At 43.9% G+C, this 23,352-nt stretch overlaps 1 protein-coding gene across 2 annotated transcripts; it reads right to left on the bottom strand.

Moving 5' to 3' along the window:
- Window positions 1-9,053: 9,053 nt before the first annotated feature.
- On the bottom strand, window positions 9,054-23,332 carry zdhhc21 (zDHHC palmitoyltransferase 21). Of its 2 annotated transcripts, XM_076972792.1 has the most exons (9): window positions 23,216-23,280; window positions 22,866-22,924; window positions 22,247-22,452; window positions 20,623-20,721; window positions 17,908-18,019; window positions 16,153-16,291; window positions 14,813-14,929; window positions 12,324-12,367; window positions 9,054-12,127 (listed from the first exon to the last, which is right to left on the bottom strand). In XM_076972792.1, the coding sequence occupies exons 3-9, from the start codon at window positions 22,398-22,400 to the stop codon at window positions 11,998-12,000; spliced, it is 795 nt and encodes a 264-aa protein (XP_076828907.1). In that variant the 5' UTR covers window positions 22,401-22,452; window positions 22,866-22,924; window positions 23,216-23,280; the 3' UTR covers window positions 9,054-11,997. The 2 variants fall into 2 exon arrangements, with proteins under 2 accessions (XP_076828907.1, XP_076828908.1); XM_076972793.1 differs by lacking the exon at window positions 22,866-22,924 and having other exon boundaries at window positions 23,216-23,332.
- Window positions 23,333-23,352: the final 20 nt, after the last annotated feature.

The raw sequence follows: 23,352 nt of genomic DNA, 5'->3' as shown, positions 1-23,352 counted from the left end.
TAAAAAAAAAATTGAACACGGAACCCAAACGGCAAGACAGACAATATAACTGTCAAGTTTCGCTCGTAAACACAAGTTTTCTCACGCATGTAACGCGAACCTTGTCAACTCTGTCTTAACTCACACAGCGAAGCGCTCCGAAGGAGGAGTTATGTGGCCCTAAGTCACTGGTCAAAAAAAAAAAAAAAAAAGAGAGAGAGAGAGGAAAAAAAAATGCTCCAAAAGACGCCAAACTTACCATCCACCAGGTCCTGGCTGTCATGTCATAGCATAGCTGCCATTTGATGGAGCTGTCTGCTGTTTTCCCAGCCATTGTGTTTTTAGGAGCTTTCATCAGGAGGAGTTCTGGAGCAGATAACACACCTAATCAAGCCTTCATCAGACGCCACACACTCAGCCTCATGTAGGCCAAGCCTTATCACGCTGCATTATGGGAAAATGCACGCGCGCACGCACATGCGTACACACACACACACACACACACACACGCACACACTTATGCAGACACGCATACACTGGCACGGTCCCGTGAGCGAGCGATGACTCCAGCCTCCGCTGCTGCCTATAATGACAGGATCAGGATCTGGATCCCTCTCACTTTCTCTCTCTCTCTCTCTCTCTCTCTCTCTCTCTCTCACGGACACACACACACACACACACACTCCTCGGCTAGGGCTTTAATTTTTTAAGCAGTGTAGAATAAGAGAATGGATCTTTTATGGTGCCCCGAGGAATCCGGCAAGAGTAGAGCCAGTATGCGTCTTTTGTGAGAAAATGCAGTATAAACTTTATTTGCATTCTCGCCTATTGTATATTGTTTGACTTGCGGTTTAAACCACCCACCCCAAGTCCTCAGCCCACAACACACACACCTCCCTGACACACACACTTCAGCCCCCCGTTTACTGACACCCCCTAGTCAACGAGGGGAGGCCCGAATAGGAATTAATTTCCCTAAACAAAGAGTGGGGAGTTTCACAGACATGAGAGCTAGCCACGGTTCAGATATCACAGACCTCATACAGGGGGGCATAGCAGGCACAGCACATACAAGAGACAGAGAAGACCAGCAGCAACTGAGAAAAACAGACACAGAAAGAGTTACACGCACGCACACACACACACGCACACACACATATGCAGACACTCACACACACGCGCACACAGGTATTCTCAGCCTACAGTTCAGGCAGGATATTTTTCCATCTTTTTAAACTTTTTGTCCACAGTCTCCTGCAGTATTTCACTGTGCTAATGGTTTAAATGCTACATAGACATGATGCCTCAGTGCCCATGCAGCAGAAGGGTCTTGGGTGGGCAGCATGGACCTCTCCTGTATCACTCTGTCCTGTGTCACTCTCTCCTGTACCGCTCTCTCCTGTATCACTCTGTCCTGTATCACTCTCTCCTGTACTGCTCTCTACTGTATCACTCTCCTGTACTGATCTCTCCTGTATCACTCTCCTGTACTGATCTCTCCTGTATCACTCTCTCTTGTACTGATCTCTCCTGTATCACTCTCTCCTGTACTGCTCTCTCCTGTATCACTCTGTCCTGTATCACTCTCTCCTGTACTGCTCTCTCCTGTATCTATCTATGCATATACTCTATAAACTGATTTATGAATTTGACTTATTAAAATGTTAATTTGTAAATCCTTTTTCTAAAGTATAGTGCACTGAAGCTAGTGTGAAAATGAATCACTACATCGTAAGTATGAACATCTACACATACTAACTTGGTTTAAAAGAACTCTAGATTCTTTTGGAAATACTTTGGTCGATTTGACTTTTTTATTGTTGTGATCATTGAAGGGCAGATCATAGAGACATCAGGTTCAGAGAGACATGGGGAAGGCGAGAGACACTTCCGCTGCGTCCCAGTGGTGTCCCGGCTCCCAGGTTTATGACTTGGCCTGTTCAACTAGCACTCCCGATCTTTTTGCCAGGGCCTTATCCTTTGATCTTCATACAGTTTGAACCGTGACCACCGAATGTCCTCCGAAGGTGTCATTTACACATCCTCTATAGCCACCTGCTGGGCTTTAGGCCGTTTGTGGTCTGTTCCAGACTGCTTTGAGATATCCAGCTAGCTTAGTCAGAGCAATGGAGAGACTATGAGCCTCTTCTGAGAACTTGGGACCCTCTCTATGGGTGAATGATGAATACATAACTATACCTATGAAGTTTCAAGGTATTTAGCATACTTGGAGTGGACAATTCTTGAAAAATAAATCTGAGGGCAATCTGTGGGTGCATGTATCAATTTGTAATACATTAGTATTAGAAAAGTGAAGAAACTGGGGAAGAGGGATTTAGCACATCTGCTCCAGCTGCAAACAAGCGACTAAATGATCAGTATTCAAACTTCAACTCTGGAGCCTCTGGGGTGTCAGTAATTATAGGTATAATAACTCATCAGTAATTAAAGGTAAAATAGATCATTAGTAATTAAAGGTAAAATAGTTCATTAGTAATTAAAGGTACAAGAGCTAATATGGTCTACTTTATACATAGCATCACATGGTATGCATGATCGGCCATGTGGCGTGTATCATGACTGCATAAGATAAGATTTCATATCTGTATGTAACATTCACTATGCTTTTCTATACTGTCTCTATTGCAATTTCAATAATAAAATAATATTCCAATTAAAACAAATACTGGCCTTCTTAAGTCTATGTTAGAATCTGACCTAGCCTAAACTAATACATTCAGTTATTCCTCTTTAACAAGGTTAGGAAGAGTCCATGGTAGCAATTATTTAATTACTTTTGAGTTTTTAAAGACTTTGAGCTTAAAAATACAAAACAGATATTTCCCCTACATTTACTATGATGTAAATAAATGTTTTACAAAATTGAAGGGAACGTACTCAACATGGCGACAAGCTAATTTTTTTTTTTTATTACGTGAACCTATGGGCTATTTTGCAGGATACATATATATATATGTCAACATCCTACAACGGTCCTATCCAGCAAGCACACACTGCACGATCTGCAAAAGTGTGTTGGCCCCGACTGTAAACAAGTCTCTTTTGGAACATGTAAAACTGCACGTGGAAGTGCTCTCCTCGTCCCACTGACGGCCAGCGCGTTCTCAGGCATTCCGACAAACCGGCCGTGGTTTGCGCTTTTGACATTTCGAGACGTCCTCGTCAACCTGCCTCCCCGGCGTGCGTGGTGCGGCCCGAGAGAGAATGCCAGCTTTGTGCCATGTTTGGGCCTCTCTTTGTAACCTATCCGGGCCGCGCTCCCTCAGCCGGCGCATTCCCGGCCTCCGCCTCCTCCCCGTGCGTTCCCGCCGGCAGCTGCTTTGCCTCCACGTGAATTGTGGGATTGTGTGCGGTCCGTCCTGCGAGTCAGGGACGCGGCGCGACTGGCATTCAGGGATGGAGGTGGCCTTTCGCGAGGCAGATGAATACCTTGAGTGTTGCCTGCCCATCGCCGGCCCCCTCTGTGCGCTGGCGGTCTCTTCGTTTCTGAAACCTTTCCCACATTTACTCAAGAGGGACTCGCGGGGTGACGGTATTCTTTAAGCTCTATTTTGGGGCCGTGCCGCATTACAACAACAAATTCCACCTTCTTTACTAATATTAGCAAATATAACAATGCTGTATTAAGTGACTCTCTCCCATCTGCTGAAAAGAGACGAAGAGACTTACATGCACACAAGCTTAATTTTCACCCATGCAATATCTATCAATACGTAGCCTCACCCTGAATGGATTAGGATTCTTTTTTCCCCCAGACTCATTATAATTGGAGTTTCACACTTTCAACAAAATATTCCTGAGACTTACATGGAGAAATCAATGTATCAGTCAATACACCAAATGGGCAGGAAATCCAGACCTCATTGGGTACAGCTGTCAGGAGGAACTGGCTCACTGAACTAAGCTATCCAGGCACCTGCTGCAAGACCAGAAAGATCACTTTGAACTTTGGCCTCATATTGAGACCTCCGTATGACCTTTAATAGGAGTCTTTGAGAAGCGATGCGAGATATATAAACACTGTATGAGATGGGTCTGTTCAGGGACAGCACACCAGGAAGCCTTTAAATGAAGCACCACACGATTCTTTTTATTGATTTATCATTATGAGAACCAGTGATCTTTGCAGAATAGTTAATAGATTTTAAACAACTCGTTTAACTTATTTACAATTTACAATAGCAATGCAGGACTGTGAGATGCACATCTTTGAGCTCATATTGAACAGACTGTACATCAAAGACAAAAATGTCTACACTAACGAATGGACTTCAAACAACATATTGGTTGTTAATCCTAGTCTAGTACCTCTGACGTTGTGAGGAACTAAAGTTACCTTGGGATTATATTACCTCCATCCAGCTAATAGATTCACAAGATATAATCCATATTATCACTCCTCTACATACTCTTTTATTATGTTTTATTCCCATAATTACCTCCTGTGTTTAACCAGATGTCCATTCCACTAACAATAACAGGTGGCCATTTGTTTAATCAGGCCAGAGTAAGCCAGAAAGAATATTCACATATTCTATGAAAAATAAATAGGGAAGCTACTTTGATAGTATTTACCCAGAATGCTATGATACATGTAACTCAGAAGATGAAGCAGTAGCACCTTACAAGCAGGCTGGCCTGAACATAGCGACCTCACTGCACTGGGTATAATTACGAGACCCACAGTCCAGCATCTACCGGAGATACTAATTTGCACACAAATGACCACCTGTCACTTCATGGCAAAAGAAAGACATCTGCTTAAGGACAAACAGGAGATGAACAAAGGGTGCTAATTGACTCCAGAAGTAGCAGAAGTGTGTGGATGTTCCGGGGAACACGGCTAAAGCACTCGGGGGAAAAGCACGAGACCACGTAAATAAGGGCTTGAGCCTCCACAAGCTTAGTGGCATGTGCACACTTATCAGGCAGGACCTTAGGCATTTAACGCCACATTATCGGAATCAGGGAAAGTCAGCTTGCAAAGACAGACCCAACTCTGAAGCCAGTAACGATGGGATGTTTCTGACGAGATTTTACCCACTGCAAAACAGTCTCAAGCTTGATAATTTATTCCAAGAAATGTGATCGTTTTCCAAGTCTCAGATAACCACTGTCAGACAAGTGCAAAATGCTTTTTTATGTGATGATAATAAGAACTTGTGGCCTTGGACAGTGTTGATCATTAATCAAAACGGCGACAAAGGCATTAAGACAATGTAGTGGGAACATATTAACCCCGACACCCCCCCCTCCTCCCTAAACACCTTTGTTTCAATTCCACCGGTGTAAGCCGCAGTGATCCACCCCTCTAAATGAGCCCTGGCTAAGGTCTCATGCTTGTTTCGAGGTCAGGACTCACGCTCTCAGTGTCCTGGGAGGAGAGGGAGCAGTATTAAAGAGTCAGCCAAGAGTCTTTTTTTCCTTCCACCCGCCCCCCTTCGGAGGGTTAGGAGGCGCTGCCATGACACAGGCGGTCCTGTTGGGCGGCGCCAGGGAGGTACGAGCGGCTGTCACTCAGAGGGAGAATGGCGAGCGGCGGGGAGCCCGTCAGCGCTGACAGGGGCCGTCATTCACGCCGCCGCACGGAGGAGGACACACGCCGGGCCAATCAACAAAGGCCCCTGCCGAGAGCGGACAGCGTCGGGCGAGAGGCGTCCAACCGTGTCGGAGGGAAGGGAGCAGGGGGCGGGGCGGCTTTCAGGAGGGAGGCGGGTTTTTTTTGGTCGGAGGTCAGCGAGAGTTGACGTGGGCCACGACAGGACTGCCTCCTTGGTGGCTAAAGATAGAGATCTGACAAACTAAGCTTTGCTAAACGAAGTAAGCAGCAGAGAGGCCAAGTCTGCATTATAGTGCAGGGCTTTTATTATGCTCTCTGCACTGCTGGGGCACTGGGACTGTGTGCTTCATTACATTTCTAATTTACAATGTTAATCACCAAGGTAGGCAAAACTAACAGATCCGTTTAATAAAACTTTGCTACATTACGCTCTAAACGACACCTTTTAGAAACAAAAGATGAGGATAGTGAACTCGTCTAACTCAAACAAGGCTGACAACGGGTGGCCAATCACTGTGCCATAGAACCAACTTGCTCTGGCCCTGGCGCCACCTTTCAGCAGGACACAACAACACACACACACACACACACACACACACACCACTGAGCCAATGAATTGTTCTTTATCCGCCGCACCATCCGAAGCTCTATCTAAAGACGTCTCCTCGCAACCGTCCCCAGCATTGCGGTATTAGGCCTGCCAGCTCAGAGGAAGTACATAAGGAGCTCTTTGTTGGGTCCTACTGGAGGGACATTGTGTAAAATACAGTGCCTGCCCCAGATAAAAGGCTTCGCCTTTCCTCTCATCTAAGCAAAGTTTATCCTCCCTGAAGTCTCCCCTTTCTGCTCGGCCGACAAAGGGATGTCTTCAGCCACCGAGCACTTTTACTTATCAAAATGTCCATCACTCCATGCCGCTTAGATCCGGTGAAGGGAAAATGCGTCACCCTTCACTGTGCACGAGTGGACTTTAGAGGACCGGTGCACGTGCATCTGCAAGTTCACTGCGGAAAAAAAAACACATTTGCTCATACGCTTGAGTGTATTTTCAGGACTTACTAAAGAAGGCAGCGCAGGACTGGGGAGACTGGCTTTTTTTTGTGTTTGCGGGTGAACGGTGGTCAGCTATAGAAGCAGGAAAACATGTTGGAAAAGAGGAGTTAGGGTTTCACTGTGCTACCTCAGGACTCACAGGCACATTCTTTACGGGATTAAAGACCTGCAACTTGATTCTGAGTCCCCGACTGTCAGGTGATCTGCCGAGAGCAGTTTTGAGTAGAAGTCCACCAGTTCAGGACACAGGTAACACAGCTTCCTGTTTAACAGTGAGCTGGGCAAACCCAAGCAGGAGAGCTCCATGACAACCAAGTGGTTCTGAACACTTCAGTGAGCAGCTGACATACAGACATTTTAGGACATGAGGAAATAATTCAGACAAACATTGAGCTCACACTGGGTGTCCTGTGCCTGAAACTTCAATCATTACTTAAATTTTAGTTTCTCAATTTCACAGTATATCACAGAATACTTCCTCCATTCCTAGTTCCAGAGAGACAGCAGTGTTCTGGTAGGACTAAGGGTCCCTGCCACCATCCTAAAGTCCAATCTTCCACAAATACAGAGGAAGACTTCCATTTTGAGGGTTTTCCTGGTGCCTAAACTGGTAGCTTCTTCTGAACTCTAACAGACGTCACCGTTGGTTATGGTTTTGATATTGCTGCAGTTGACTTTTATTTACTGCAGTGGCAACTTACATACTGCCTCCTATGCTAGTGAATTTCAAGTTCAACAGAACTTCAATAAACTTCAAAATATAATTTTTTTGTGAGAAGGATCACATAAAAAAAAAAGTAATTGCCAAAATGCAGCAAAAAAGTTCACCAGCGCCGTTGCCAAAGTCCAGAGGCGAAGCTCCGGCTTAGGTGCTCCGGGACCCGGGGACATACCGACAGGCCTCGTGTTCCTTTCAAGCACAGATTAAACAGATAGAAGGCATCAGCGCTTTGGCGATGCCAGGGGGCTCCAACTGGCGACTCAAAGCCAGCGCTTAGCTGTCACAGCAGCCGCGTGTGGCATGCAGCCCATCACCAGAGCGACCGTGGCAAACAGCAGGGCGTGAGCCCCGGCGGAGGCGGGCAGAGTGGGCACGGGGCACCGCGCCAGGGGCTCGGGGGGGCCGAGAGGCGATGCCGCCACGCCTGCCGATATCCAGCACCACCGACAGAACGATGCCCGGACGCCTGTGAGCCAAAATCCTCGCAACATCCAACTAAAAGGTTACATCTGGCATAAATTACCAAAATCAAACAATTGAAGACCCTACTGGGAGTGCTTTATTAACATTTCTGGAGTGAAGGAAATGATACCCGCGTGTGCATATTGAGTTCGTGTAAATGCAGAGAATTCACAGATGTGTGACGTATGCTGAGCCAGGCGTGGACAGTCAGCGACACAGAAAGGGCTTGTTGCTGGGATGGCCAGATCCAGGTTTCATATCGTCGTGTGGCACCGAGTGTCTGCTCGGTGGACACAATGGCTTTGGCTAGACTGTGGAAGAGTAAAAGCAGAGATTGGACACCCACCCCTCTAGCCGACTGTTTGGTGAGTGTTCGGATAGGCGTTTTCCAAATGAGCTGAGAATGAAATAAATACCAACATTACCATACACAAATACCAGCTTTATCCACAATGGCTTATGTGGCAAACAGTTACAAAAGGTGGAACCTGACTCCAGATAATGGTAAAGGGCCAGTTCAAGCTTGTTGATCTGAGGAGGCTATGAAAAAGAAAGAGGAAGGTAACGCCGAACACCTTCAGGATAGATTCAAAACCAAACCATATTATACGTTCAATCAAGTCTAATGTGTTCAAACCAGAAAGGGTCACTTTCTCTTGGAATTTGTAAACCAGCGTTTTTATTAGATCACGAAAAGTAAAAATTTCAATAGAACCAAATAAGTTTCCATAATTAAAAAAACCAAATGGGTTTCCATAATAAAAAAAAAAGATTTCAGTGGAATTCATTTTGACCCCCTTGCCGGTTTTGTAGCAAATACCTTGATAGGATGACTCGAACAGACCTTCCTAAGAGACAGCAGATGTAACGGGCCACTGGAGTCCACTGGAGTTTGAGGGAACACCTCGTGTGGATTTGCGGGGTAATATTGGTGGGAAGGTGGGCAGGCGGAGCTTTATTTGGGTAAGCCTAGGAAAATAACCTGTGGGCTTGATTGACAGCTGATATGCTGCCACAGATGGGCTGGTTTAAGATCATGGGGAACGTCTTTATTGAAGAGAAACAAATGGAGCGAGGACCTTTGCACTGCCATTCTGGGCTGATGGTTAGGGCTCCGAGCTCCGTTTCTCAGACACAACAAAACTCGGATGTCGGCCATTACAAGCATCGATGATGAGGACATTGTGAACACCAGGAAGATGTTCAAGCGTGCGAGAAGCCTGCTCGGCCCGCACAGAAAGAAAACGATAATATGCATGGAGTTTGAAAACTGCGGTTTATTAAAAAATACCCCAATAAATAACAAATGTGTGTATTACATCCTGTGTAATCCCATGATCACAAAACAAAGTTTAACATTGATTTACACCACATGAAGTATCAACACAAAAACAAAATAAAAAACACCCCAAGTAGTCTTAGACCTGAATAAAGACCTCACAATAGTGCCAAAAGAGGGACCAATAGTCATTCCTTCTGTTAGTGACAGTAGATGTAAACCTAATTGCACAGCGTGAGCTACCTGCATACATGTCTGCTAATCGTCTCGATCAGTAGAAGTCAGCATCTGTGTAGTAGTATTTATATTTTTATATATGCTCTAACACAGTGAAGAAAATGCTAGGTCTTATTGCTTTACGGTTGCAATACAGATGCACTCAACATCCTCCTTCTAAATTTAAATGTTCAGTAAATTTAAACCAAGCTAAACTTTTTTCCCATACACTAAAGGTTTTACATAGTCTATATAATGTAATATTAATGCAACATAAGAACACTAAAGTCATACCACTCCATCACATAATATGTGTGGTATGTTGTACAGTTCCATTTACATTCGGCAATTAGCATCTACTAAAGAGGCTAAAAGATGACGTCATCGTACATCGTCATACGACACATCTCCATGCCAACAACAGTGTCCACCGAGAATGACTTTTGAAGATGCTAAATATGCTGTGCATTTTAAAGTATTCTGCTGTAGGAATGAATTGCAGAGCAATATAGCCAGCAATGTGGAAATCAAAGAAGCTGCTGGGTTATAAAGGGTTAACAAAGTATTAATTCACTAATGATTAACGATTACTTCATACAATCAAAAACCCAACATCACTTTCATATATAGCCCCCCTTGCAACAAAAATAAAAACAAAGCCAACTCAATTAAAAAGTCACACTGATGTATGCAAGTAGAGCAGCTCATTAAAATAATCGGCCCCCAGACAGGACGTTGAGGGAATTTACTTTTTTGGTCTGTTCAGGCTGCCATAGGCATATTCACTTTCATATATATATCTTACAGCAAACTGGCTAAATAGGTAGTAGAATAATCAACATATTTGATCGGCATGCCCTCAAACAATTTCAGTATTCGTTCAGTGGGTGAAGTTATTCATTTTACAATAAATACTTGTAAAAAAATAAATAGCTAAAAATTCAGACAAACTTTAAGAAGTGAGGTAAACAAATGTTAGAACACAATAAATGTATATTTAAAAAACATAAACCAGGCATCACAACATAATTCTGAACCAAACAAAATGTGGTTACGTTAGGTCCCTAGTGTGCAACAAGTTTAAATGTCACCAGAGGGTACACAGAACATGACGTTCAAATGATGCAAAAATAAGGCTGAAAGGTCTACCGTGAGTATTGTGTTATTTAAAGTCTTCATCTTAACATTGCATATTGTACCATAAGCTTTCCATGAGCTGTAAAAGTTCTCCATTAAGAATATTTAATGAACTACAATTGTTTAAAAGCAGTATAGCTGATACATATTAAGTGAAACTGTTCCACTAAATGGCAAGTTTCCTAGTAAAGGCAAGACATGCTTCATTTATACTGATATTATTCTTTTTAGCAAATCATCATAAAATGAATTTTACATCTGTATCAGCCATTCCTACTGGAAAGCCATTAAGGACTAATTTAAAATGGTGTATCATGACAACACCAATTAGAAAGTCTGACTGGTTGAGGAGGCACTTCAATAATTTACTAAAAGTTCTTAAGCATGTACAAGAGATACAAGCCAAAACAAACAAACAGCCAAACGTATTGCTCCCTGCTGTACTGCTGTATCCAACCCGTCTCTAAAAACTCTTAAAACATAACTTGAAAAACTAAATACAACTGAATTATGTTGAAATATTATTACAAGATTTAAGTGAAATCATCATAACCATTATGTGTGGAATCAGAAGCTAATTGTACATTTGAGTGTTTGTTCTATTTTTAACTATTTAAGGTAGATTTCATAATTTATCATCTTTGGGGAAAATAATCTTAAAATAAAAAGATCATGTATAATATGTCTGTATAATTTATTTGATTTATGTGTGTAAAAATCAATGAATTTGGCAGAATATTCACAAGTCTTAACAAAAATACAATTTAACTAAGATGTCTGACAATATTCCAAAAGGCACAAAAATATAGTAAAATAAAAGCTAATGACGACAATAGTGATCAAATGGAATGCATCTTCGTGGGACACAGCCAACGCTGCCAGCCGATCAGAATTCAAGTTGAGGATTTAGTGCTATTTTACAGAGCTGTGTGTGTGTGTGTGTGTGTGTGTGTGTGTGTGTGTGTGTGTGTTCTGTGTGTGTGTGTGTCGAGGCTGTCTGGCTCTGTCCTCAGCTCTTGCCAGAGGTCATGGCTCACCTCTGGAGCCATCAGCCACCCACCCTACAAAGCCACAGAGAAAACCTCCCAGAGCCCACGTTCCCCTGCCAATCACATCTACAACCCGAGGCAGGGGGAGGGGCCTGCGTCCAGTTCTAATTATGGAGTGTTACCCTGGAAACAACAGATCTTTTAATTTAGTTGTACCCTTGATGTTCCCTAACATAAGGAAACGACATTAGCACACATTCAGAGGTTGCTTATAAAGTTTTCGATATAAAACGACGAAACTATACACACTATTATCCAAATGCAAAAGTAGATTGCGTTCAGCCTTCGATAATTCCATGAGGCGAGAGCAGCAGCTAGCCTTGGCATTGGGGAAAGAAGACTCGCGTTCAACACACACGAGTTCACAAACAGACCGAACCCTGAAGAAGACTGGAGTTTTGATACCTCAGAAACATCAGGCCACAGTGGAGAGGCTGAGCGGAGTAGGAGAGAGAGAAGAGCGCGGTGGAGGAAGAGGAGGAGAAGAAGGAGGAGATGGGCGGGGCCTCTGCCTGCCTGGCTACACGTGAGCATGGGAGGCGGAGCCCGGATGCAAGGGGTGGCGGCTTCTGAAAGGCAGGAACCACAGGAGCTTCCAGCGGGTGCCAAACACCTCGGCCAGAGACTGCTGCCACGAACGCCGCGCACCGCTACGGGGGCAAAAGAGACACCAGCACTTCATAACCAGCACTTCATAACCGGCTACACGTACGTTTACACCGCAGAAAGAAGCACAAACCGCAGTGGGTTTGGTTGACGCATAAATGCATTATTTGATACATTATTTGAAGGATATTATTCCATTATGAAAACATCAGCTAATGAAGCATGATCAGGCACACTTACATGCCATCTGTGGAGTGTGACATTTTCTCTATAGTGGTTGTGTCCTGTTGGAACAAATTAAGACAAAGGAGGTAGTGAGTGTTGAATAAAGGTACGACTTCACACATGCGAAACGTCACAGATAAAGAGGAGCTCTGATTTGCAGCACTTCAGACGCGAGGCCATCGGAAAAGCCTCGCCGCTCTCGTGCTGAGAACGAAAGACACTACAGCACGCACAGAGACAAAAAGAGTGAAGCCGTCAGCAGTGAAAAACCCCTCGGTGCCCTCTTCACCTTGCCAACTTGGCACAGGGGCAAGAGGGCATCTGCACACCAAACAATGGGCCCGTATGCATGGGCTCAGTCAAACCCTCTCCGAGCGTGCGTGCCAGGTAAGAGGGTAAGACGACCCCAACCGGAGACAAGGAGGAGGACTGCAGCTGAGTATGGAAATGAAGCCCGACCCGCTCCGTGACCGCGAGACCTACATGAGGACCGGGAGACCTAGTCATCCTTCCAGGGTGGAGGAAAAAGATATCTATATATTATTCATTCTTATATAGTACGTTTGGCTAGCAAGTCTAGCTGAGGCCCATAGCAATTGATGATGCTGTCGGTATAGAGGTGTTAAGGGATCTTATCAGAGATCAGTGATTAAGGGTGTTAACATTCGGGCTAGCACTGGCAAAGAAGCTTCCAGCTAACTATCGTGCCAGCCACTAAAATCCCATAATGCTCCATATCAGAGGATGGTGGGGTCGGAGGTCAACGGTATCTGCTCACAGCTGTTGGCATGTGTTTTCATGAGAAAGAGAAGGCTCTAAAGGTTAAGGAGAGGTTGCGTTCGGTAATACAGCCCTGGCTGATCACCTAATGGGAACAACAGCTCATAAAACCCTGTCAATCTCAGACAGGTCTGGAGACGCACTCAGAGAAATCTGTGGACCCTCTTAGACAATTACCCTTAATTAAAGGAATACTGGAGCTAAATGACTACCTCTTCTGTAAATGGCTATTAAATGAAAAGAATAAAAGACAAAGTCTTTTCAAAATATCCATAAAAGAAATTTCACTTTCAATGTCTCAATGTAACTAGCACCGACAGAAAAAAGCTACCAGCAAACCATCCTGAGAGACCGTCAATGTTATTCCAATATGTCGTATGCTTTGTGTCTTATTGCTTTGCTCTGTCCAAATTAGCATCGCTGTCCTAAACACCTCACTGATGACCAAACATCTTCCCCCTTCCTGGTTGTTCAACTTTTTTATTTTTTTATTTTATGATAATTTTTTATTTTTTTTATTTAACTGCGAGCTTATTTATTTATAGTTTATTTAAAGGCTGCAGGCAGTCTTTGGGGACCAGCACAGATTGGAGGGAGAAGAATGTTTTCACAGCAGCTGTGGGAGCCTCGGTTTGAAGTGTACATGACCGGGCAATGGAAAATTAGATTAGTCTGAGGAGTGCCCCATTAGAGGCTGGCTGTCATTTTCTGAATATAGCTGCCTGACTTCTAATCCTCTTTGGCCTGGTCCACACATGAAGTCGTCAATTAAGGGATCAGAGTCAAAAGTGATTATCCACCTCCCCCTATCACAGCCACGATCCCTTCCTGATCAAGAGAGTACGGATCAGGAGAGGTTCGTTTGTACACGTTTTCCATAGTTCCGTCTAAATCAAGTGAAATTTTAGATTAGGATCCAGTGATTGGCTGGAACTAATTAACAAGCATGAACAACAAAAATAACAAAAAATGGCAACGTGGCATTTTACGGAATCAGAAAAAGGACACGCCATGAGGTCTTCGGAGTCCTTACAGGCTGTTCTCCAGACCTCCTCAGAGGGGAGGGCAGGTCAGGCCAAAGCTCTGCAGCAGGTGGGTGAGGACAGCGTGCGGTTGAGGGCTTTTCGACGCGTGTCAGCATGCGCACGCCAGCTTCCTTTCCAGAGGTCACGCAAAGCGCGCCGGCCTGGCAGCTATGGGCCGCTCGGCCGAGGGGGAGCGTTTACGACCTGGCGGAGCGATGGAGGGGGCGTAGCGCGGGAGCCTCGCACACTGGCCTGGTGCAGCTTGGGGGAATTACGCCGCCATTGAGCCGTGCTCCACGAGAGTCGAGGGTTTAAAACCCATTCATTTGAAGAAAGAACAAAGGAACGCTACTTTGAGTAGTGGCCACCCCTACGGAAGCCAGCGGGCACCGATGTGCCGCGCAAACTGGTCTGGTCTGAAGGGCTTGGCAGCCGTATCCTACCGATCTAAAACAGGTGTGAAGCGAAAGCCATGTACTTTGTGATATGCACAGAACAGACAGCACAACTTCCTTATATACGAGGCTTCCCCTTCAGAAGTGGTCTGTTGTGGTACGAACGCGAGGGAAGAAAGAGAAGTTGAAAGTCAAATTGTGTGTAATTTGTGCACGTGAGTGATAGAGGGTGAGAGAGGGGGGCAGAGGGAGGAGAGAGAGAGAGAAAGAGAGACAGAGAGAAGGAGAGAGGAGGTTGACTCACAGAGAGGATTCCTGTGATCTGCGAGTAGAAGAGGGTGCTCATGCCTCCAAACATGATCAAGCCCATGAAGCAGGAGCCACGCAGCAGTGCCAGCTCGTGCCGCCCCGTGAACACCTCCTGCAGAAGACGCGGAAATAAAGGGGGGGGGGGGGTGTCAGCGCAAACCAAATCACGCACGCACGCAGACGGCGCAAAGACAAAACCGCCGTGTCCGCAGGGCTCATTAGGAGACACTTTTGTTCTCGCCGGCGATTCTGTGCCCCGCGTTCGTCTGCCTGGCTTGAGGCTCCTTCTATGCCTATATCATTCCAAACACGCATCCCAATTCAACGTATCCTGCCCAACACTGAAAAGTCAGCCTGTGTGGAAGATAATGCCCCTATCTCTCCCGCACAGATGCTTCTGTGTGCATTCACCCTGCCTCTCGCTTCTCAGCTGGCTTCTTTTACTTACACACAATGTGGCATAAATAAACAAAAACAGGAAATGAGATACTATGGGCTTTATTTGCAGGCCACCGGCTATTGCGGAGGAGATGGCTCAGCTGTTTCAGCTCTTATTGTGAAGGCGCTGATTAGCATGAGTGAGAACGTGTGTGAGGGAGAGTTAATGCAAAGTGGATATGGAGAATAGATGTTCCGTTTTACACACTTCACTTCCAAATAATTGCATAAAACAAAAATGAATTAAATGAAAAACAATGTGAGGATTTTATTGTTTAATAAAATCTATAATAATAATAATAATAATAATAATAATAATAGTGTGTCTAACTCTACAAATACTCAACTTGGGTCTCAAACACCATGGTTTTCGTATTGAACCTGAATGAACATGAATGCTTACTGCTTGATAAATCATACCCACAGCAAAACCACTCCAGTGAATTAACTGTAATGCACAAGCTAACAGATGGCACTGAGTGGCACAGTAAGAGCAGGGTGATCACAGGCTTCACGAGCTCACGTTCCTGTGATAGACCACAACATACTTTCTGTGGAATCCATTTATGGAAAGCACCCCAAGAACGCTGTGGCCATTTAAAATGCCCTTTTCATTTAACAAAATTAGTTAGCTCTAAAAACACAATCATAAACGATAGCATTACTGGCATGGGTTTTCAAAATAACCCAGAAGAGTGAGGGGTCACTGATGCGTTATTTGGACACTGTAACATGATTCATACCAAATAATCCACGGCAGGTCTTTCTGAATTTCACTAAAATGTAACACTGGACCCTCTCAAACAAAACACCATCATTGTGAACCGAAGGAAACATGGCCTGCGATACGAGACTTGCCGGGCTCCCCTGTGTGTGCTGGGGGTGGTGTGGTCTCACCCGGTCCACTGTGGCCAGGGGCTGGAGGTAGTAGTACTGGCAGAAGTCCAGCACCAGAGTGTAGAGGCTCAGGACCTGCGTGTAGAAGCACAGCTGCAGAAAGAGCCAGTGGTTATCTTCCCCCACGCAGTTATTAATCCTGCAAAGACAGACAGCACCGCATCAACATTCATGGTCATCACACGGACGAAAATAAGATCGGACAGCAAACGAAACCACCGGCACGGTACACAAGGAACGCTTTAATATTGAGAGGAGGAGGATGTACAGTGAGCATTGAATAGAAATGAGAAACCAGAATTCAGGGATGGGGTCAAAGGCAGCCAAAGCTTAATTCAGACACGAAAAACGATACGGCCACTTCTCCCTCCTCCCCCTCGCTCTTGGCCATCACAGGCGATGACAGGGAGTCACGATTTGCTGAGTCCAGACAGACTGAGGCCTTCTTCAGTTATACTGTACCAGTGCGCTCCAGGCCCATCGTCACACACTCACCTGGTCATCAGATATCTCCTTGCCTCCATTTTACCTTTCTATAGAGGCCTTATTAACTTCTCATGTGCGTGTGCACGCGCCCCACACACACACACACACACACACACACACACACACACGCGCGCGGTGTCTGGAGATTGGGGGTCATTTAAGGCTACAGCCTCAGTCTGGGGCAAAGGGTCAAATTCATACTGCCGTTTCTTGTTCAGCTTCAGGTGCTTTTTCATCATTGTTCCAGTCATAGAAGCTTCGGAGTTATGGCCGTAAATCTCGTTACGTAAATATATAAAAAACATTCAAAAACACATTTCTTAATATAAAGCCACAAATAATTATTTTGTGTCAAATTAATTTTATAGTTTGATACATATTTATGCTAGCGGAGTCTGAAGCCTCAAGTTACAGTTGTGGATAACCAGCTCTAGAAAGCTAACAAACTTTTTATCACAACAAATAGCTTATCTAATGCGATAATTAAAGCTGCGATAAAAATGGGAAGAGGACAATCCATTGTGTTGAAACGCACAGGCAATGCTAAAAACTGAGGAAAATAAACACCGGCTGCATACATTGGGTGAGAACAGGCTGTGATGCCTTATGGGGATATATGTCGGTTATAACGCTGTCTACTTAAACAGCTGACTACGTAATTAATGCAAATCACTAGGTTTTTGGAAAGACCCATAGACTATATTGATACGATATTGTCTCATCTTTTATCTCTATATATTTTTTTAACTCGATATATCGCCAAGTCCTACTCACAACAAACGGTGGTAGTCATATTACAGAATATATAGACTAAACCATCAAAATCCATCAAGGCTCAAGCTGTGCCAGGATACCTGGACTCCATATGACCCCAGGGCAATATGCAGTGTAACAAATGTGATGACCTCTAGGCTTGAATGACATCGCATAGGACAATACATGTCTTCCCTTAAAGACATGGCGTAACTCCATGGCGTAACTAGCCAAGACATATCGACCTGCTAGGCTGGTGTCTAGGCTGTTGTTTAATTGCACCAGAAATATTACAGCATTTAAGAAAAACAGAGTGAAACACACACCAAAATAAGGACAGCATACCACTTAAGCTTAAAAACAAATGATATTCAGCAATTGAGTCTTCTGTGGGCTTATGTCCTGTCCCCCTTTTGCACACCTATATCTACTCCCTTACTCACTTTCATTAGATTACAGCAATTTTAGTCCTTCATTGGTCGTCAGAGAGAGGAGTTAGAAGGCGCTGAGGCTTACCAGGGACAGTGGTGGTCCATGCGCCTCACGCAGTGTCCACAGCGGCTGCAGTGGTGGGACCTCTTGGGCCTCATCACGTTGCATTTATTGCACAGCTCCCAGAGTTCACGCTCTATAACCAAACACACAGGGAAAAACACGACATGAATACCGACAACCGAGTCGCCGTGATTCCGTAAATTAGGTGCCTCCCCAGGACGCCACTGTCGGCCAGGGGCGGCTCTGAGGCTCAGCTGGCCGTCCCCCGAGCTGTTTTCAGCTTCAGAACACGAGAATTCAGAACATGAGAATTCAGAACACGAGAATTCAGAACATGAGAATTCAGAACATGAGAATTGCGTTTCAGACGAGCTGTATACAGCCCAATAGAAGTTAACAGCACCTTTACAGACACAATTACGTCTCAAAAGCACAGAACAGGAGAAATATACAGTCATGGTGAGAGGACCTTAAATTATCATTATACTCAATATTATTTTCCCTGCTCATGTACTCAACCACAAATGGGGGATTCAAATAAAATAGTGGCAGAGGGAGCCAGGGCAAACACACTTAATTGCTTCGTCATTAACAAGAGGGCAGTATGAAGAGAAGAAAGGAAGAAGCCTTTTAAGCCTTGTTAAAGATCTTGCCTCGTTAACTGTACAAGTACTATGGGAGTCCACCACAGAAGGAAGATCTGATGCTCATGGAATCTATCTTCATATACAGCATATGCAATATTTTAATAGCATAAGAATTTTTCTATGGAAAATTTATCAATTCACTCTGGAAAATTGCCTCTGCTGTATATATGGGGAACTCATTAAACTTGGCAATGGAGTGCATTAATCTATAGTACGAGGGTGAACAGGTATGGAAATCTGAGGTTTTCCTCCACCTATCCAATGGATACATTTTCTGTTTTGTCACGTTGTATCTCTATGCAACATCATCCTTGTGTCTGATTCGGGTCTTACACTCCAAACTGGAAAAGGTAATGTTATACATCTTAGCACCCACATGTCCCATTCATGTTCATCGCAGTATTACCTCTTTTGCCTCTACTGCCACAAACAATCTAGTCTAGTCAGCCGACATGGATCACTCCGGAGTAGCGTCGTGTTTTTACAAGTCGACATTTGCTAATCGTTCCCACATCCTAATCCAAAAAGCTGACTGAGACTTCCCTGGCTTAGTGCCAGGCAGGTAAGAGAACAAGATCTCTGATTCTATTAGAGAATGTCACAGATCTACACCCTAGGGCTATACCCTAACTCTACTGATGCAGGCGTGGAATGGATGGCTGAGGGCAGGACACTGTAAGACTGACTAGTGCTTACGGAGAGTAAAATGTCCCTCAACACACTTTATTAATCCAACTTTATGCTTTAGGGAGGCAAAGCTATTTTTTCTAGCAGTTATGGCATCAATAAGCATTGTGTGATGGATCCAGGCCTGGTCTCCCAAATAGCATTACAAGAGGATTTTATATATACGGTTATAAGGACCTTCTTTTATTAGTTATCTTTAAGACTATAGATTATCTAATGGTGTAATAGTTTCTTGGCTGTACCAAGTCTCATTGTAAATTGTGTATTGCTGAGCTGAAACCAGCACAATACTGTCCTCTGCTGGTACAAGTGCAAAAATACATAAAAGGCTAAGGTGAAATCTATTGCATTTTCTGCTTGCATTTATGTGTATTTGTGCTAACAGCAAAAATCTAATCAGACATGAGCAACAAATGTTAAAAGCATTTGACTAAATGAGCAAAGTGTGTGTTTGTTTAGACAAGTCAAGTCTGACATCAATCTTGGACTGTAAGCACAAGTAAGGAATCATCACAGATGACATCAAGATTGAGTGGGGAGTTTATAGTTCTGCAAAACTGTAAAGCTATGGCACCTAACAGAACTGTAAAGCTACGGTACCTAACTGAACCGTAAACCTCCTGACATCCGACAGAACCATAAAGCTACGGAAACGTAACAGAACTGTAAAGTTACAGACACCTAATAGAACCGTAAAGCTTCCGACACCTAACAGAACTGTTACGCTATGGCACCTAACTGTAAAGCTACATACATATGCAGCTAACAGAACTGTAAATGAGAATTTAAAAGTCTTGGCTAATGGACAGATACTAATGTGGAGAGAAGAGTTATTTAAAAGCTGAACAATTGGGTAAATCCCTACTAGATTTGTCTTATTAGGCAAATTGATAAATCCCTCTTGTGTCCTCTTAGGCAAAAACCATCTGAATCCTTTTCTTTGCATTTGTCTATTTTTAAAGAAGCCTATTTCAGTGTGGGAATACAATTATCTTATGTCAGCTCACTGGTTGCCAATTTTCTGATTATGTTTTCCTACTCATGTCAAAACAATACACTTCAAGCAGACTGCCAAAAGATTACATTCCTTACTAAAGCTGGAAATGTGTGAATGTTTGAATAGCATTATGCTGAATAACGCTGAAACCTACTGATCTTCAGGACATGCCTTCAACACGCCTTCACCATTCAGAATACACTCCAGAGGAATATAAAGATTTGCTTTCCATTCATTAAATACAGTTTCTAGGAACAGATTCTAATTTAACTTGACCTTTCAGTTTAAGCAATTTCAGCTAATTCTCCTGCCAAAATCCCATATGTCCTTGTTGCTGGTGATGAAGTAATTCACAGTAGCATTGTGGGATCTGCAGGACTAGAGATGCCAAACTAAATCAATTACCTGCAAGAGGGATTTTGGGGTCTGGAGCAAGTCGTCCAGGGTCAGCTGTGGAAGCCCTTATGAGTGCAGACACACACAGGAGAGATGCTAGGTAATAACCTGAGGGCAAAGTGGGGGAAGGGGGAATATGAAAAGAACATTAGAAGAAATTATTATCACGGACAGATCGAAAATTGCCGTTCTCTAAATCAGTGGCATCCATCCTGTTACAGTTCTGCGTTTTCACGCAATTCACAACATACTTCAACTTGTCATCTAATCATCAATTCATGAGAAGAGTCAAGTAAGATGGACAGGGGAGAACATCTCTGTATCCTCTCATTCATCCACAACACGACTTGAACACACCTGCTCTAAATGCATTTATTTGCACTTGGCAAAAGCCCTTCTCCAGGGTGACTTTATCTTAATCAGTTTAACTGTATATGTGCTTGCTGGGAATCAGCCCCATGATATAGAACCACACCTTACCTGCTCTACCAGGTGAGCTACAGGAGTCTAAATACTGATAAGAGAAAAAAAAATCCTTTGTATAATTACTAAAAGGCAAACTCGTCTGATCACTTTGACATTATTCTCATTCCTTCTCCCTAGTAGTACTGCATGATCCTGCTTGTTAAGTTAGACTTTTAGGCATGAGAGAAAGACCAGAAACTAAGAGCACTGCAGTGACATTCACCTGGTGATTGTGTAATCAATGGCAAATATGTAGTCAGACAGGTTCTCTGGCTGATCGTGATCAAGACTGAGACTGAGGTCAGTAATGATCATGAAAATCCTGAGAATCCAACATTTTGAAGTTCAGATGTCACAAAATGTCCTGCTAGGTATACCCTTAAGTCCTATGTTGTTGTGCATGTGAAGATTTATTTAGGCAATGAGCATTTCAGCAGAGACCCAGAAATGAAACAACTGCACTGAAGTCAATGAAAAGAACATTCAATTGAACACTGAGTATACATTCTATCAGGTAACCTGCAGGAATCGTAGTGATTCTTATTCACAAACGTGTCCCCTTGGAGAGCCCAAGGCAACTGCTCGATCGCTTCTCAGGATGCAGCGAAATGCTGCACCATTGGTTAATGTACAAGGGAGCAGACAGAAGACCCAATAGTTGACTTTAGATTTCACATATGCAGCTGAGGTCTGCTGCTGTGGTCAATCAACATGAGAACAAAGGAGGTGTCAATAGTAGTGAAACTGACACCGGGGGGGGGGGGGGGGGGGGGGTTCACAATAGATCTGATTCAGGGCTACAACATTAGCTGTACAATTTTGGGGGATTCACAACAATAGACTACCAAGTATTACTTTAATGATTTCGACCACTGCATGTATAAAAGGGCACTTCTGAGAGAAGTAAGCACAAGCACGATCTCATTCAGGCTAAAAGGCAAACCACCTCATCTGTGAAACATGATGACATCATGTTTCAAGTAACTAGCTTACTTGTTTTTGATGTCACTGCCAACAGCAGCGGTTGGGTGCATTCTAAATTGTGAAGCAATAGAGCCAAAAATACAAACAGTATTACCTTGCGAATGCTGAAGACAGCAGCACAAAAAAAGTAACAAAGAGGTTATTACATCCTTAAGTGACATTGATATTGCCCATCCCTACTTACAGACCACTAGAATGCCGGGTATGTGTCCTTCCGCATAGTGTGGCAGAAGCACCAGCTTAGGGATGAAGAAGGTGTTGTAGAGCCAGATGAAGACCACCATGCCCAGGCACAACCAGCCCATAGGGTCCACCACAAAGTGCAGACGCAGCTTCATTCTTCTGCATAACCCCAGGACACCACAAGAGGCTTCAGCTCCAGGACACAGGCTGAACGTCAGGGCAATGGGGGGACGCTACGGGAACATAAGTGGGGCATATTAATTGGAAGAAGGCCAATAAAAAGTGCATCACATAGAAACAGAAAGGCGTTTATGCGAGATCTAATGGCACTTGGAGACTCTCACATGTTAAAAACCAAGAGAACTGTCCTTAGTCTCAAGCCAAACGGCCATAGTAACAACTGACTGACACCCATTCCAAAATATGCTTTGTTCTGTATATTCTTGTATAGGTTTAATAAACATTCACCATTTATTCAGCTTCTGACACCACATACAACATAACCTAGGACAGCTGCTACATGTACAGGTGCCCTGTATTACAATTAACCAAACACAGATAGATGTGTGAACACATCTTGTGCAGAAAGTGAGCAACGAACCGATGAACCTCTCCCTTACCTTTGCTCACGTTAATATATAGACGTCGCCAGCAATAACACTGTCCCAGCCACATGGAGCTAAAAGGACAAGTTATTATATCAAACATATAAACTCATATAAACCCATGAACTCACTCCCAGCTGGCTAACCCTGTATCCACTAGATGTGCTGGTCCAGCTAGCTAGGTTAGCTAGGTTAACTAAGCTATACAGACAGCTAGCCTTACCCAACATAGCATTTTAAACAATACACCCTTGCTCTACAAACGCTATGGTGCGAATTCTACAAAATTATACATACAAACATACGGTGAAGTTAAGCTTCATAAACCGCCCCCATGTCCTCAAAAACAACAGAGGTACACTTACTATTGACAGCTCCTTGATGTACACCTAAAACAACATTTAAGGTCTACGGCGGCCGCGAGGCAGAAAAAAGAATTCCAGTTCGGATTATCTCACTCGATGTTACGGGGGTGAGCGGTTTTATTTTAAGAAAACTCTCC

Source organism: Brachyhypopomus gauderio, chromosome 14 (genome assembly GCF_052324685.1).
Source record: "Brachyhypopomus gauderio isolate BG-103 chromosome 14, BGAUD_0.2, whole genome shotgun sequence".
Lineage (NCBI taxonomy): Eukaryota > Metazoa > Chordata > Actinopteri > Gymnotiformes > Hypopomidae > Brachyhypopomus > Brachyhypopomus gauderio.
The sequence above is the reverse complement of the archived record's forward strand: the minus strand, read 5'-3'. Positions and strand labels throughout refer to the sequence as shown.